At 40.6% G+C, this 17,444-nt stretch overlaps 1 protein-coding gene and 2 long non-coding RNA genes across 12 annotated transcripts in view; 2 read left to right on the top strand and 1 right to left on the bottom strand.

Annotated features, from left to right (window-relative positions):
• auts2a (activator of transcription and developmental regulator AUTS2 a) overlaps positions 1-4,744 on the top strand; it is a 282,048-nt gene extending 277,304 nt beyond the window's left edge. For 5 of the 10 annotated variants that reach the window (XM_046410498.1, XM_046410505.1, XM_046410503.1 and 2 more), the window contains 5 exons: positions 323-464; positions 1,175-1,255; positions 1,343-1,426; positions 1,558-1,810; positions 1,993-4,744. In XM_046410498.1, coding sequence (XP_046266454.1) covers positions 323-464; positions 1,175-1,255; positions 1,343-1,426; positions 1,558-1,810; positions 1,993-3,229 — 1,797 coding nt within the window. In that variant the 3' untranslated portion in view covers positions 3,230-4,744. The remainder of the gene's footprint in view (positions 1-322; positions 465-1,174; positions 1,256-1,342; positions 1,427-1,557; positions 1,811-1,992) is intronic. The other 5 variants (XM_046410502.1, XM_046410501.1, XM_046410500.1 and 2 more) reach the window with 3 other exon arrangements.
• On the bottom strand, positions 150-16,595 carry LOC124070526. Its single transcript, XR_006845199.1, has 3 exons — positions 16,407-16,595; positions 1,158-1,282; positions 150-483 (listed from the first exon to the last, which is right to left on the bottom strand). It is a non-coding gene; the product is annotated as an uncharacterized LOC124070526 (long non-coding RNA).
• On the top strand, positions 12,315-13,951 carry LOC124070527. Its single transcript, XR_006845200.1, has 3 exons — positions 12,315-12,693; positions 13,130-13,271; positions 13,822-13,951. It is a non-coding gene; the product is annotated as an uncharacterized LOC124070527 (long non-coding RNA).
• Positions 16,596-17,444: the final 849 nt, after the last annotated feature.

Here is a 17,444-nt window from a genome sequence, read left to right as displayed (position 1 = left end):
AGTGAAATTTGTTCATTTTTCTGTGTGAAAACACTTCAGACTCAAACCATGCCTACGGTTGGTGCGTGGAATGGATTTCAGACCTAACGCTAATTTCTCTACCGTTACCCTGACTACAAGTCACAAAAGAAAGAAAACATGATTACCGGTACAATATATAGTAGCTTTAATTGTATGGATTCAGCAGTCATAATCACTTTTTGAAGTTATGAGTAAGTAGTGTCCTTTTCTTGGAGGGTAATTCAGTAGTCACTCACTCACAGCACACCTTGTGTAAAAGGGTTTTACATGTGTTGCTCTCTGTCGGTCTGGCGTCTTCCAGCAGCAGATGCAGGTCGACCCTCACAAGCTAGATTTTGGCCTTAAGCCTGAGTTCCTGGGTCGACCTCCTGGCCCCAGCCTCTTCGGCGCCATCCATCACCCCAACGACTTGGCACGGCCCTCCACACTCTTCTCTGCTGCAGGTGAGTGTGTGTCAGATCTCTGGGCAGAAATGTTTGAATGATGGTTAACAAAAGTACCCTCTGACATAGAGTAGCACTCCATCAGTTCCTGCTGTTCAGCGTGAACTGCTGTCTGCTTGTATTATTGTTACCAAGTTCAGCTGTGAACAAGCTAAGACAGCAACACCAACAAAATTTGTCCACAATATGAAAATAATCAGTGTGAATGTTTATGTAGTGCATCTGTCGCTAATGAACCGATTACTCTATCCTAACTGATCATAAAAATATGAACACCTACTTTGACTTTTAACTAAACGTCAACTCAAGCTTTCAGCCACATCTTATGGTCTTCATCAGGAGGAAGGTTTGCTCACACACTAGTTTAATTTCCAATTCGGCACTGAAAGTAAAGCTCAATCAAAAGCAAGTGAAGCTGTATTTAGGCACAGCAGTGCTTTAAATGCTACATTTCTGTTATGTTTAGCATTCTGTCATTTGCCAGTTACGACTGAATGATGGGAATATCAGGTGTTTGTTTGCAAACCCAAGCAACAAAATTTCTGACCTGAGACGAAAGCATATGATGACATCACCCCACACTTGATGATGATTGAAGGGGACAATTTTTGAGCCTATACATTTTTTGTTGTTGTTTTTAGGAAAATCATGCATTATATTTCAGTTAGCATTTCAAGGATGGTTTTGCGATACCTTCTGTCTCTCCTCAGGACCCACACACCCATCAGCAGGTCCTTTTGGTCATCCACCTCATCATCCTGGAAACTTCCTCACCCCAGCATCTCATTTGGGTAACTTCATTTCTCCTCAGTCTCCATCTGGATTAAGACAGTTAAGATATGAATGTATGCAAAGTAACATTTTGTGTCTGCTTCCAGAACCTTTCAGTAGGCCTACATCATTTGGAGGACTGGGATCCCTCAGTTCATCAGCCTTTGGGGGACTGGGAAATCCAGCACTAAGTGAGTTTCAACTTTAAGATTGCTGCTATTGAGGAACATCACCAGAATAGAATTAAAATACAGATATACACCAGCGAAAGTTGCCAAGATACGCATTTAACTTGCGTCCCACTGTGTTTTTCCGCGTGTTGAATCCCTAACAGCGGCTAACTCAATGTTCGGTCATAAAGATGGCCCCAACGCACAGCAGCACTTCAATAGCAGCAGTAACAGTGGCCACCAGGAGCCGTGGAACCGCTTGCACCGTACGCCGCCTTCCTTCCCCACACCACCACCCTGGCTGAAACCCGGAGACTCTGAGAGGAGCACCTCAGCTAGCTCGCATGAGAGGGACCGAGATTCTGACAAACGGGACTCGTTGGTCAGTAAAGACGACAAGGACAGGTGAGCGTTGTTACATCGCTCCAAGAACATAAATTGATTATAAGGAATTTGGGTACATTTGTTGTGTTAATGTCTTTGTCCGTAGTAGTGAAATACTTAGAGAATGTTTGAGCTTATTGTTTCAATAAAAATTAGATCCACACAGTTAATTTAGTTTGAGGCTTTCTCCTTCTTTCTTCTAGGGACTCTGTAGAGAAGCGTCATCCAAGCCATCCGTCCCCAGTCCCTGTCAACCCCATCAGCCTCCTTGGCCACAGTCGGCCTCCTGAGCACCACAGAAACCACCTGCCCCCTGCTTCTGGAGAGCCCCCGAGAGACAAGGAGAGTAAGGCCAAAGACAGGGAGAGAGAGCACTCGGACTCCTGGAAAGACAATGGCACAGATGACCACAAGGTCAAAGACAACCAGCACAGTGATAAGGACACACCGGTCATCCATGATGGCCGAGTGTCAGAGGACAAAATGTCCAACAGGGGGACAGCGTCGCCCTATGTCCGGCAGACCAGCTTAGAACGTCCTAACAGTGGCCTGAGCAGGGAGGTCCTGGAGAAGAAGGTAGAGCTGTCATATGAGCACCAGAAGAAGAACAGTGAGGTAAAAGTGAAGGAGGAGCGGAAGGAGGAGCAAGATGGAGCCCCAGAGAGGGTGAGCGAACACCCAACACAGGCACCCTCCACACCAAACCTCCACCCTCCCTCTTCGATGCCTGTGCCTATGGGCATGGCTGGTGTCCACCCCATCAACACCATCAGCAGTCTGGAGAGAACTCGAGTGGTGGCACCCTTCATGGGTATCAGCCCTATCCCAGGAGCTGACAGGTTTCCGTACCCCGCCTTTCACTGGGACCCAATGAGGGACCCCTACAGGGGCCTGGACATTCACAGGCGGGACCCTTTGGCCAGGGACCTGCTGCTGAGGAATGACCCTCTGCACCGGCTGGCAGCGCCACGCCTCTACGAGGCCGAGCGCTCCTACAGGGACCGTGAGCCTCATGATTTTAATCGTGACCACGCTCACCCTCTGGCCCTGGAGCATAGGAGGGAGCACGAGCGTGCCCAGCTGGAGGAGCGTGAGCGTCTCAACATGCTCAGAGAGGACTATGAGCACGGGCGCCTCCACCCCACAATGCATCATCCAGCCCTTGATGGACATCTCCCTCATCCTGCACCAGGACTCATGGCCCCTGGACTCCCAGGTATGCACTACTCCAGGGTCAGCCCTACAGCGGCAGCAGCAGCAGCCGCTGCTGCCGCCCATCAGAATGGCATTCTGAACAAAACGCCACCCACCGCCTCTCTGAGTGCCCCGCCCCCACTCATCCCTACACTGGGTGCCCGGCCCGGCTCACCCAGACGGACTACTCCCTTGGCCACAGATATTAGAGACAGACCGGCTCACAAAGACATTGAGGCACGGTGAGCTGAGCCTCGGCAGACTCAGTGCCCCTGCAGCCTTGTGCCTCACTAACACTGAACTCAAACCAAGCACTTAGCTTTGGGCAAAGCACGACTGTAACATAGCTGTGAATAACTTATGTGGGTAGAGCCAGGCCCACACAATGAATTGTTTTTGTATAAAACTACAAAGAGACAATAATCATGGAACAAAAAATTGATTTTTCAAAGAAATTTTTTTCCAGTTTGCTCCAGCTTTTTGTGGTCATTCTTTCTCTTGTATAGCGAAGTGATGTGGGGTAAGAATGAACAATTTTGGAATGTACAGGTACTTTAGCACTGACAGGCAGCAAAATGTGTAGATAATGTGTACAGTCGCTGTGCTCGCTCTGTATGGATTAAAAATCATGGTACAAATATGCAAAAGGGTGTTTTGAAAGCTTTACTTTGAACACATGTAAATAGAGGAGTATTACAGCGGTGATTCAGAATGTGCTTTTTTGCCGTTTCCTTTTTGTTTTTACGGTTGATGCAGCTGATTAGCATTGTACCAGAGACCCCATATTCAACTATGCAACAAATGTCTGGGCTCCCTTTCTGAAAGCTGGCCTTCTCACCACTACCGACTGTGTACCAATAAAAGACAAAAAGCTGTATTCTTTCCACAACTCAGACTTGGCACACATTGGGTATGTGCAAGCAGATACGAGCTTTAAATGATCCACACAGGGTTCATTGCTGGATTTAACAAAAAGGTGGTGTGTTTTGAGAACAATTCTCAACTACGACAAAGAGTGGTGACAATCCTAGAAAGGTTTTCAATTCTATTCATTCATCTTTTAGTCAGGATTCTTGGGAAAATCTTTCAGAGTGACCCCCATTTACACCACTGGAAAAATACAAATATACAAAAACATCAAACAAAATCAGATAATAGCTTATGGAAGTATTACATTTCAATTAGTTTTTGATGTAAAAGTCCAGCAGCACAAATGTTAAAGCTGACCATTCTTCCTTCACTCACTTAATTGGTCTTGTTCTGGGGAGAATGCAGCACATTAAACACTATGACAGCACATTTGCCCTGTTGGAGTGTAAAGTACATGTTTTGGAAGTAGGTTCTGTTGGTCAAACAGTGTATTAAAGTGCTTTCCTAAGTTGTTGTACCTACAAAATCAAAAGACAAAAAAGCAAGTCTGAACTATGGACAGTTTGTTTCTAATGAGCAGAGATCTATTTTAGTAGTCCACTGAAGGTTTAGTTGTGCGCTTCAAACTCTGTGATATCATGTCGTGCAGTGTTTTTTAATCCAACATAAAAATGTCCACCGGAGCCATAGTGGTTAGTCAACACGTATTGCAAAAAGATTGTTAAATGAGAAACTTTTTTGCCGTTTACCATGTACAGGGAAAAAAAATGAAGTCTTTCTAGATCATGTACAAAAATGAGAAAAAAAATGAAGCGACTGAATCTTCAGCATGCTCCTCATTTAAACTTGTGTTATGTAAATTGTGCCATGTTATTAAAAAATGTGTACTAAGTCTGTCTCTGGGGCCTCTATTTATCCACCTATACGTGCACTGAACTCACTAAACATGACTTTCCACATTAGACTCTCATGGATGATAAACAACCTTGCCACTGAAGGTTTAGCTATCAAAAATCGTCATAGTTTTTTGTCACTTCTTATGTTTCAAGATGAAAGTTTCCTCATTTCACACTAGAGGTGCCACAAAAGTAGGTGATCAAAGAAAAATTAGTCATGCCACTTATTTTGATAATCAATTAATTGTTTTAGTGATTTTTCAAGCAAAAACATTACTGGTTCCAGCTTTTCAAATGTCAGGATCTTTTTCATTCATTTACTGTTCTTTTTCATTTTGGTAACTGAAGAGTCTTTGGGGATTTTGTTAGTTGGACCAAAGAAGTAATCTGAAAATGTCTTTTTGGGTTCTGTGGACTAGCGAATGAATGAATGAATATGATTGGCATATTAATTAATAATGGAAATAATAGTTTGCAGCAGCGACATTTCTCACACCTCTGCTGTACCAGCAGGTGCTGACTTAGTAGAAAATCGCCCTGGTAACAGTGGAAAAACTAAAGAAACGTCATGCATCGCACCACGTCAGTTACTTGGACAAGTGAGAGCTTCTGCTTAGTTCAATAACAGTGCTTTAAACATCAGCAGCTTTCACTGGTGAATCATGGCACAGTACTTGTATATTCATCAGAGGATGCAATAGTTATTGACATTCTCATTACACTGAAAAACCACGGCATTCATTCTGCCTTCTCTGATGTTTAGCACCAAAGCACCCAGGTCATGCATCAATCAAATGTTGGCTCCATCCATTGCTGGTGGGAAATGTGAGTTGCCTGTATTTCCTCCTGCCAAGTAAATGCCTCCTGCTCCTGGGACCAACACTAATTTTCCTTTCAGACATCCAAGTGCTGTTTGGACAGTATAGGGTAGTTTGGGCTTTGAACCAGAAGAGGGCGCCAAACTGCTAGAAATACAAACTGGGAGAGAAATGCTGTAACAACTACCAATCTCGCCTCAGAGTGCAACTAGCCTATGAATCAGTCAGTCAATTGACAGACAATGACCAGCAGCAATTGTGAGCATTTTTAAATAATGTTTTAGCCTTCATTTTTCAAGCAAGATCTCCAATCATTGTATGGTTTAAGCTTCATAAATGAGAGGATTTGCTGCATTTCTATTTTATGTTGCTGTAAATGGAAGATCTTTTCATTCTGGACTATTGTTTGGGCAAGACAAAACATCGCAAACATCATCAGTGATGGACATTTTTTTTTTCTCTCCACAATTTAAAGACTATTTTCTGAGATTTTACACATCAAACAATCCATTAATTGAAAAAAATAAATCGGTATGTTAAATTGATAATGACCTTTACATTGGTGATTAATCTCATGATAACTCGTAAGATTAATCATTTACTTAGCCAGTTTGTTTAGCCAACCTAGAGTTTAAAACCAAAAGATATTCAGGTTTGTCACAAAAATTAGATTAGTCAAAACTGTTACAGAATAGTTTTCATCCAGTTGACTAACCGATGAATGAATTCATCATTTCACCTCATCCCACTGACTCTCTGTTATAAGTAGCTCCTTCCAGCCTGGTCAGCAGTTCACGTCTACCTTAGTCATGAGATCCATCTTCAAACTCTACAACACAGCTATTGTGTCCTCCCCTCAGACAGAGCTGCTGGCTCCCAACTACCAGCTATTTCTGGAACAGCCTAATCTAAGCACTGACCAATAAAATCCTAAACTGCCTGAGTAAACTGCTTTTGGATGTTGCTACAAATCCTTCGTCAACTGGACAGGACCTGGCTTTTCGGCCTCCACTGCAGGTTTATTGTATCTAAGCTTCTTCCCTTGCATCTATGCCGTGTGTGCCACATCCTGCAGGGGCACATAGACAGTGTAGGGCTGGGACAACGCCCAGATGGATAACAGATGGAAATGGGTGTGTGAGACAGAGAAACCACTCAAAAGAAAATACAGTGAATAATGTTAAACTTACAAAAACAAACTACTAACTAAAATATCTGAGAAATCCTATAGTTTTGATTATTTTGGGCGGAAATGGGCATCCAGTCAGTGTATTCACACCACGCTACTTTTAATAGCTATGCATTCAGCCACAGTGGTTATAATTAACACAAAACTGCAGCCAAAGTTAGTCGTTAACGAGAATCAGATGAAGTTGCTGCCTGAAGGAACAGAGAAGCTATTAGTCTGCTAAGAGAGACACTATCCACTGTGCTGAGACAGAAGCTTCTGATTAATAAGCTTTGACAGCAGGGTGTCTGATTGGGCTTCAGTGCAAATAGGATCCAGTGAATACAACTTATTTATCAAACATCACACTGACAACAACAACAACAACTAAAGAGAGGAGCGATGAGACAAAACAACGAAACAGTCAGCAGTGTGGTGCAGCGATAGGTGTCTTTACTCTGTGGATTACCATCATCTTATCATCTTGATACTGATCCAACTGTCAGTGAACTTGTTAAACTGACCAAATGAACTCCCCTAGTACAACTGTGTGCAATTAGATATGAGAGGAACATTCAGTTGGTTGGTTATTTTAGAATGTTGACATGTTAGCCTCAATGTCATTGTTCATGGGCACTTAGTTTTACGGTTTTAGATGGCTCGTGTTGCCTCAAGATACCATATTGTCTTTGTCTTTCATATGATTACAAATCTAAATTCATTTGTTTTTTTATTACTTAGTAGTTTTTCATATTTCTATTTCTGAATTCTAATTTGCAGTGCACTGCCTGTTCTGCTTTATGTCAGTTGTATTTTACTGATTTCTGCCTGTCGTGACCAGGCCTCCCCTAAAAATTATTTGTAAAAGGTTTATACCTAGTTTGTGCAGGTTTAAATATATTAGCTGATAGAAAATTGAAGAGATAATACTTGGGCACAAGTGTGACTGATTACATTGGACAAAGTTAGAAAATTGTTAAATTATTTAACCAGTATCATGCTAACAGGATTACTGTACCAGTATGTGCTGATTAATTACAATGGTTTCACTTCACAATAAGACTACCCTTATAAAAGATTTATAAACTGTTTAAAATAAGTTTATTAATTAACTTGTGAAGACTTTATAAAAATAAGGAAGCTGTTACAACACATGAGATAAAAAGGACAGGAACCTGTTGCTTACCAAATAATGGTGTCCACGTTTATCTGAACTGTTCAGCCTCAACTCTCATTGGTTACTGAGCATGCTTTGCCTTCTCCATCAACCAGCATTTATACAGGTCAGCTCCAACACATTTGTTAATAAATCACTGTCATTTAACCACCGTCAGCATGTTGACAGTCAAGAAGTTTCATCTGGCATACCAAATGAACATAACAAATGATACTTTACAACAAGGGTCCCTCTTGCCACTCATAAATGTTAGTGATACTTTAGTATGCTTTATGTAAGCAGCAAATGGATCCTGCCAAAGAGTAATGTAGTAATAGTGCCTGCACTGATGTATGAAAACTGTTAGAATTTGTATAAAATGTTTACCTAACCTAATTATGAACCATTTAGAAATCTTTTACAAGAGTAGTCTTGTCATGAAGTCGTACCTTTAAATCTTACTGAGGCTTTACTGATTAAATAGAGGTCAAGTTAAGTAAATAAAAACATAAGGTATTCATGCAGAATTTTCTAAATTATCAATATCTGACCAGATTGCAGATAGACTTTCTGCTGATATTTAATCATTTCAACTCTACTTGCTTTTTAAAACTGTTAATTGCAGTTATTCAGGTGTTTACCGTTACTAGTATTTTGTGCTAAATAACATGTGTTATACTAAAACAGCATTCAACTTTGGTGTTTTGAAGAACAACATTTCCTGAAAGACTTCAGCGGAATCAATAAGACAGCAAGTTTAGATTCTGTCAGTGTTAACAATTCTACCACAATGCTGTTAAACATGACCTGATTAAAACCTCTACTGCGGGAAACCTCATTAATGACATTACTTACGTATTACTCTGACACCTGTATACTTATTACCAACTCCTCCAGTCATGCAATTAACTTTTTAAACACAAGGTGGCATGAGTGCACACTTCTACATTATCAGGTGAGACAAAAGAAGCAACAAAGAGTTTCAGTGGATGAATGCTGTACAGCAGGTAGGACACAGTGGCCCTGTCATCCCATCTAACCTGAGAGGAGAACCAGTTTGGCAGGTTGACTTCCTCTGACCGGCAGCATATGTTTGGTATTTGCCTGGCCTGAACTGAACACCATCATCACGCATGCTGTAAAACTGGAAGAGCAGCACGGGTGTGCTCGACACTCCGTGGGTGTCTTGTTCCTGTGTTTAAGCTCAGCTAAGAGGCGAATAAAGTCACAATGCATGTTGTCTGAACTCAAAAACATGGAATTCATCCCAATACTGAGAGTCAAATGTCTCATAACTGGAGCCACACCTCTAGCTGCCTTTGAGCTCACATGATATCGGCAAACAGGAACATCTGATGCCTCATTGCTATTGTAAACAAAACCTGTCTCTGGGAAATGAGTAGTCTCTGGGCCATGCAAAAGACAGAGGATCATATAACATAACACCTTATAACACCTACAGACACACTGTTCCCTTCCCAATCGTACACACTATACTGTGTGCTCCATCACCTTAATCTTATATAGTACAATGCTCTGGCTAATACACCACCCTTTTCCCCTGGAAAAAAACAAAAAGCAATTACGCAGGAATGCTCATAGTCTTCTCTCCCTGCTGACAACAGTTCTAATCACATCCAAACAAACGTGTGCAGGCGCTACTAAAAATACTTTCCTGTTTAGAAATGGGAAGGCATCCCATTCTCAGTGGGAATGTTCCCCTGGTGTTTCCACTCTCCTGAGAAAAAGCCTATAAACCTACAAACACAAACCTACCAGTAACACTGTCAGTTCTTCTACTGGGATTAAGCTGATGCTCAGGCCTCATTCATTCATCATTAGTGGAATCATATAAATGGGGGTAACATGACTGACTGGCAAGGAGTAGGGGTGGGGGTGGGGGGGGGGGGGGGGGGGGGGGGGGTGCTAATGCTAAATTCTGGAAAGGATGAGATCAAAAGAACAAGAGCTGGCCTCAAAATATGAAAGACTGTATTAGTGTACAGTGGATGCGGCCCTCCACTGAACCCAGGGAAATTAGCATTAAGCTTCAGACATACCAGTATGCATCCAGTCATATTTCACACCGACTGCGCACAGTGGTCGCCATGAGACGTGCTGGTCTGGCTGCGCTGTTGGAGCTGCATGTACATTTTTCCTGAGGATAAGATGAGCCATTCTAGATTTGTTTAAAGCACTATGTAGACATATTGTGGCACCAGGTTCAAGCCAACTGTAGCTGTATGCCCTTTTCAAAATAGAGATCTGACCAATATATTCTTTTGATCCTTCCACTCTTCATACTGTACACATGTTGTTTGATGTTTGAGGTAATTGTCTGAAGCCATAGGCCCAGTGAATGATGACTTGCTGTAATGACGGAAGATGTTAGTATCTGAGGATTTCACAGCACGCACACACTATACAGAAGCTGCGTGTGTATCAACGTGCTTTCAGCCAAATAGAGAAAAACACTTAAGCTTCCTCCCTGTAGACAGGAATGAAAACAATTACGTTCTCACAGACATGACCTTCAAACACCCAACTACAGTACGTGACAGAAGAAAGCAGAGGATAACTTGTTTATCACAACAGATTAAGGCTCTTCTTCAGACATGTCACACTGTACTCCTCCTGCTTGTTATGTGCTCTTTCTTTTCAAAGAAGTCAAGGTTCTTCATGCTGACCCAGATATCATCTGACCATGAAAGCAACAAAGGTAGAATTTTATTTCATTTCATCAGGACAGTTTTGGATGACCTTCACACATACCCAGTGCAGCAGGGCCTCATTAGTCGTGAGAGTCAGCTCCATTAGTGCAGACCAACTATAATTATTGCAGGAGCTGTTTTTCCTGGACCAGAACATGTCAGTCAGCCAACTCACATGGAAGACATTATTGTGTGAATGCATACTATGTACAGAGTTTATATTTGAAGTCTAAGCTCTGACTTTCTTATTTCCCAGAGGGATACACCAACAAGCCCAAAACAGCAAACACCAGGGCAGTGACAGGAATAATTTCTCCCCTAAAATGCATTATATACAGAGTACAACATCAGCCAGTGTGTGAAGCTACTTTGTGAATGTCAACAGAACAAGCCAAGAAGTGGCCATTGTCCTCAGACCACAAGGGGAATACATGATCTACACATCTAACCTGCAATCAATTCAGTTCAATTTATGGATACATGGCTAAATCCACCTGATGTTTGAATTGGGACCTGTCAGCTTTAAGATAATGCCAGTGAGGTACAATAGAAATGGTGGCATTTAATATTGTACATGGATTCTCACAAAGAAATGACATTAATGTCAAAAGAAGCACATAATTCATTTAAGCATATTAAAACAGCTGTGACTAAAGCTGATATGATTTCATGTAAAGAAAGAAAATGTTTTTTTATTTACATTTCTCAGTTGTGGTTTTATATCACTGTGAACTGAACTATTGACTAACTGACTATTGGTCAGGCATAACAAGCCGTACAATGACTTCACCTTGGGAACTTCCGATCGATATTTGCACTCTTCTGACATTTTTGAGACTTAATGGAAATGGTTATTTGTTTAGCCCTTGCTAGAGTCCAAGGTAGTATCTTCCAATGGCTTGTTTTGTCCAATTAATAGTTTAAAAATCCCAAATAATAGATTAAAAATCAGAGAAAAACAGCAAACATTTACATTAGAAAAGCAGAAACACAAGAGTGTTTAGCATTTTGCTTAGAAACAACTCACACAATTAATCATCTATTGAAATTAATGCAGATTAAATGTTTTGCAATCTACTAACCAATTAACTGATTAATCATTTTGGATCTAATACACAGTCCTCCATAATAAAAACACACAGGGAACTAAAAAATGCTGGGTTATTTCTACACCCAATTACTGGGTTGTGACAGTTTGACCATTTATTGGGTTATATTAGCCCATGCTGGGTTATTTTCTATAACCCAGCTGCATGGTTGGTGGTTTGGAACTCAACCTCCAACAGATACATGGTATTCTACCCACTGTCTGGGTCACTTTACTACCGGTAGCCTAAATACTGGGTTAACTCACTGAGCATTTTAAGGTCATCATCTCAAGAAGCATTTCAAAAATAAAATAAAAATGTCTTTTGTATACTGAAAATTGTGAACTGAACAAATTCTTTGAGAGTGAAATACCAGTCTAAAAAATTAGCACATGTGCAACTCCTGTGTCTGTGTACTGGTTGTACACAGTATTTAAAGAAATCGTTTTGGCTTTGTCTAGCTTTCATTTGGTAAATGTTGCTGATAAAAAGACACTTTCAACAACCTAGCAAATACTGAGTTAAAGAGTTATGTAAGTGGTAATATTTAATAATTTATATTTATAACTTTTCATAAATGCCCACAAAGCACTGGCTGCTGACTAAGCATTGTTGAAATGGGCTCTAGGCACAGTGCAACCGGAAAATTCAGGTAGAGGAATCAGAATCAGAATTCTTTAAGGAGTAGGAGAGTAAGGAGTCGTGGCTGATGAGGGCTCCTCTCCTTCCTCATGTCCACTATCATCTCCCTGGTCTTGCCCGTGTTGGGGATGAGGTTGTTGTTCTCACAGCATGTCACACTACATCACCCATATACAGAGCTGTGGCATATTTCAACCTGGAGTATTGTGATCATAAAGTCAAGTCCAACCCAGGTGCTGGGTCAAAGGCTACACACAGCCCAGACACTGGGTCATACTACGTTTAACCGGTTACAACTGGCCACGACCGGTCTTTTCCCTGGGATGATCACAGAGGACAGACTACCTTCCTAAAGACTGAGGTTTGTGTTTTGAAAATTATATATTATATGATTATGTTATGATTTTAGAAGTTATGTCAAACATACACGAAAGCCTTACAATAGATCACAGAACGGTTCATGATGTGTTTAGTCAGGCAGCAATCCAGGCAGATAAGCAGATAGTTCGTTTGTTAGCTAGCTAGCACACACAAAGCTTAATGCAAACACAACTAACACTAGCAAATTAGCTATGCACAGCAGCAGAGACATCCCTGGAGCAAAGATGGGAAATAACCTCTCAGTATGTCACATCGGGAACTTTTATTGACTTTCATATGGGCGGACCCCTAAAATGGTATGCTTCCTTTGTCCAGCCTCCTTTGTCCTGGAATGGTAGGTACTCCTTATGCATTTTGTGTGAGTTTAATGTTTAGTATGTAGTATAAGAGCAATCACTCTGATTTATTTTTCTTAGATTGCTCCGGACTTCCAGACTCTCTATGCAGAGGCTTCACCGAAGCTCTTTGACACATGGAACGTCACCATTGCTGAGAAAGTCCTTCGCCTAGCAAGACAAGAGGAGAAATTACAATGTGCCAGAGACTCACTGCCACAAGGTATAATTATTTTTATTGTAAATGTAATTGTAATGTAAGTAAATAGATTACTCCCAATTTCCTACAAATAAAGGAATATGTATTGAGTTGTATGCTCTCACACTATGCTTTCCTCACCTCTATCACAAGCACACACACATAAGCACACGCACTTTTGAATTGCACAGGGAACCAAACTACAATAATACTACTAATAATAATTTACTCTCATAATGAGACATAATGAGATTCTTAAATCTTGAATTTAGAATTAGGTAGTCAAGAGACAAAGAAGACTGGTTACTCACACACAATTTGACACTGACACTTCGCCACATGCAACTTTTGCAAATACAATGAACTAGAAAGCAACTGTGATTTGCAGTTGGTTGCTGTCCTCTTTGTAGTTACTTTACACAGCAATGCACAACTTCCAGCACTTCCATGTCTACATCTACTTATTGTATGTATATTACCCCAGTATATTACCCTGACCATGAACATATTTACTGCATGTTTTAAATAATCAGCCCTTTGTCTTCTGTTTAAAACCTCTTTTTCCTTCTTCTAGATGTCAAGGGATACAAGGCCTTGAGGCTGCTACCCAACCTTTTGCCCCCACAAGCCTTCAAAATGGGCAAAAAAATGATGCAGCCCACTGTCTCTGAAGCCTTGAAGGCCTTTATTGACCTTCAACCTGTAAGTGATATTTAGAAACTTTAGAAAATAATGTCATATTTTGTTGCTTTGTTTTAACATTGAATACATTGTTTTTTGTCATTTTGATTGCTCTTGTATTGCAGGTTGGCAATCAACATGGTTGAATATTTGAGGGATGAGAGCAGGCGGAAACTGAACTGGGTCCCCAGGTTTATGGTGTAGTTGAATTGTTCATTCTGTTATGTATTTTTAACTATTTGTTCTTGTACATAATTATTGTTCTTGTATATAATTACATAATAATTACATTTTTTCTTGTACATAATTACTTTTTACTGTTTTTTCAACTTTTTGTGCATTTTTTCCCTTTTTAAATAAATTTATTTAAATTCTATTTCTTCATTACATGTCATTAGTAGAGAGTACATTTCTAATGTTTTTGCTCCTGAAAAAAACGTAAAAATAAATAGTAGTGATAGATGTACTACATGAGTGATGATGATGATGAAGTACTAAGTGAGTAATTTGTTCAAAATTGTCAGTATTATATTCTTTAAACTTGTTTGCTTCTCTAAATTACTTATATGTGTATAACCCGCAATATTAAAAAAAATGAGCATAACATAATTCAACATAATTGATGGGTCAAATAAACCCAACTAAAAAGGTTAATGTAAACCATTATTGGGTCAAAAGGTCACAACCATTTTCTGGGTTACTGTAACCCAACGTCCCTGTCAGAATAACCCAATATCTGGGTGGATTAAGCTACCCACATGTTGGGTTAAATTACCAACCCATCTTGCTGGGTCATTGTAACCCAGCGCGTTTGCTGTCCAATAGTGACTCAGCACCTGGGTAAGAAACCACCCAATTTGGGTCGTTTTCAACCCAGTAGTTTTTAACCACTTACAAGCACATAGAGGCATCATTCTCTCTGCATTTTAAGGGCACCTTATAAGACACCTGAACAACATTTTCTGCACTGAGGGCATGCTTTATCTACATAAGGGCACTGGGGGGGGGGCTTTTGGAGGATGTTTCTTTAAATATAGTGGCTGCTTGAGTCCAGTGGTTGTGTTTACATCCACAAAGCTAATACAGAATATAGCAAAGACAAAAGTTTAAATTCAGTCAATAAGTACCCACAACTGAAAGAATGCCACAAAACCAATTGCAGCCAATACTAGTCATCATTATCACATATAGTTGCATGTATTTTACCACTATGTTTATTAACAACATGAAAGCGTCACAATGCAAAACAACAACAAAAAGATTATAGCAGATGCGCAGCAGTGAGTCAAGGGCAGGAATTTTTAAGAAGAAAAGAGGAAGAAGATTAAAAAATGAAGAAGAGGAACGCATATGAGAAATACAGGAGGGTCAGCAGAACTGACTGGACCACAATTATCATCCAACCTTGAAGTCATATTTCTAATTCACACAGGACACAGCATGAGTAGATGTAAGATGTTCATTAAGCACATCATTGATTTGAGCTGGCAGAAATTATGAGGTGGCTTCACACATGTTTATGACAAATACATGAGCAGAACAACCATAATGACTGAAAATCTCTTAAATTAAAAATGTCTTTGAATTCATTCATCATTTGCAATGCAGTGTTTCTCAGTCCTGGGGGACACTGCATGTTTTGCATATCTGTCTGCTCCTACACATCTGATTCAAATGAGTGGCTTGTTATCAGGCTCCTGCAGAGCTTGATGATGACCTGATCATTTGAATTAGTTGCACTGGAAGACAGAGGCATCTAAAACATGCAGGGCAGGGGATCTCCAGCACAGTGACTGAAAAGGTATAATAATTTAATTCTGCATCATTCAGGACTCTAATCCACATCTACCTGTCAAGTAAGGAATTACAGGTGACTTCACACTATGACACTGCATCACAAGGGCTGCATGTACAGATAAAACAGATTTCAAACTGGTGTCAAAGATTCAGTTCTCAAGACAAAAAGTCTGAGAAGTTGTATACTTCACCTGGACAACACAGAGTTGCATAATTACTTTATACAAAGACTGATGTGTCTATTGATGGTGATCCAATTCATAATATTGTCAAAATTTCTTTCAATAAAATTCTGAAATTTGCCACACTTCATCTACTATGAACTCAGTTTTAATTACAATGATTATATGATTCCAAACCTTAATTATAATTAAGGTTTGGAACGGGACTGAACTCGTGTGTAAAGTCTGGCTTGTAGGAATAAGAATTCATGGTAGGAATAAGAATATTAATAATACTATTAGGTTCAAGACTACCAGGCTGCTCTGATGCTTTACAAAAAGCTGAACCAGTGATTCCAGGCCAACACACAACGGATAGCCTAGCATAGCAGCAGCTGCTAGCAGGAAGATAGAATAGCCCACCAGCCAGTTAGCAGCAATAATACTAGCAAGACAAGTTCTGACCAAAACTTAATGAAAACATTGCCTCATAATGATAACACAAGAAGAAAAGTCTTACCTTGTTGACGTGGCGACCCAGAAGCTCAACGAAGAGTAACTGCTAATAGAGATAATCCTGAGCCTTCGCAGTCTGGAAAACTTTTGAGCCCACCCCAGCTGAGAACGCAGCACACCTGGTATGATCAAGGCGCAACCACGGTTAGTTCTGCCATAAAGACGTCCTGAACTCACTTAAGCTAGCTGTTAGTAGGCGGACCTGCTTATGATAAACAATTACCGTATTTTCCGGACTATAAAAACAAAAACACTCGAAAAAATGCATATGACGCAGCTTTTAAGTTAAAAGCAATCGAACTGGCTGCCCAAGAAGGAAATAGAGCTGCTGCACGTAAGCTTGGCGTAAATGAATCAATGGTGAGACGTTGGAGACGGCAGCGTGAAGAACTACCGCAATGCAAAAAGACGACAAAAGCTTTCAGAGGTAATAAAAGCAAATGGCCCGGACTTGAGAATGTATGTCATGTTACAATGTGGACACCTGCGGCTTATAGTCAGGTGCGGCCTATATATGTACAAATATATATATATATATATATATATTTTTTTTTTTAATTTGGTGGGTTCGCCTTATACTCAGATGCGTTCTATAGTCCAGAAAATACGGTAAACCTATTTTTTGTTAAACTGTATGGCATCACACCAAGAACATCCATCCATCCATTTTCTATACTGCTTATCCGTCAGGGTCGCGGGGGAGCTGGAGCCTATCCCAGCTGACTACGGGCGAGAGGCGGGGTACACCCTGGACTGGTCGCCAGTCAATCGCAGGGCCAACACACAAAGACAGACAACCACACACACTCACACTCACACCTAGGGGCAATTTAGAGTAGCCAATTAACCTAATGTGCATGTTTTTGGTATTGTGGGAGGAAGCCGGAGTACCCGGAGAAAACCCACGCAGGCACAGGGAGAACATGCAAACTCACACCAAGCCGTGTAGTTCAATTTTTCACGTCTTGAACTTCAACCAAAAAACATGAATATTGGACAACTGTACTGATGTATCCCTGGTATTTTTTTCATGATGAAGCGG

Source organism: Scatophagus argus, chromosome 14 (assembly GCF_020382885.2).
Source record: "Scatophagus argus isolate fScaArg1 chromosome 14, fScaArg1.pri, whole genome shotgun sequence".
Classification (NCBI taxonomy): Eukaryota; Metazoa; Chordata; class Actinopteri; family Scatophagidae; genus Scatophagus; species Scatophagus argus.
This window is presented reverse-complemented; position numbering and strand designations above follow the sequence as displayed.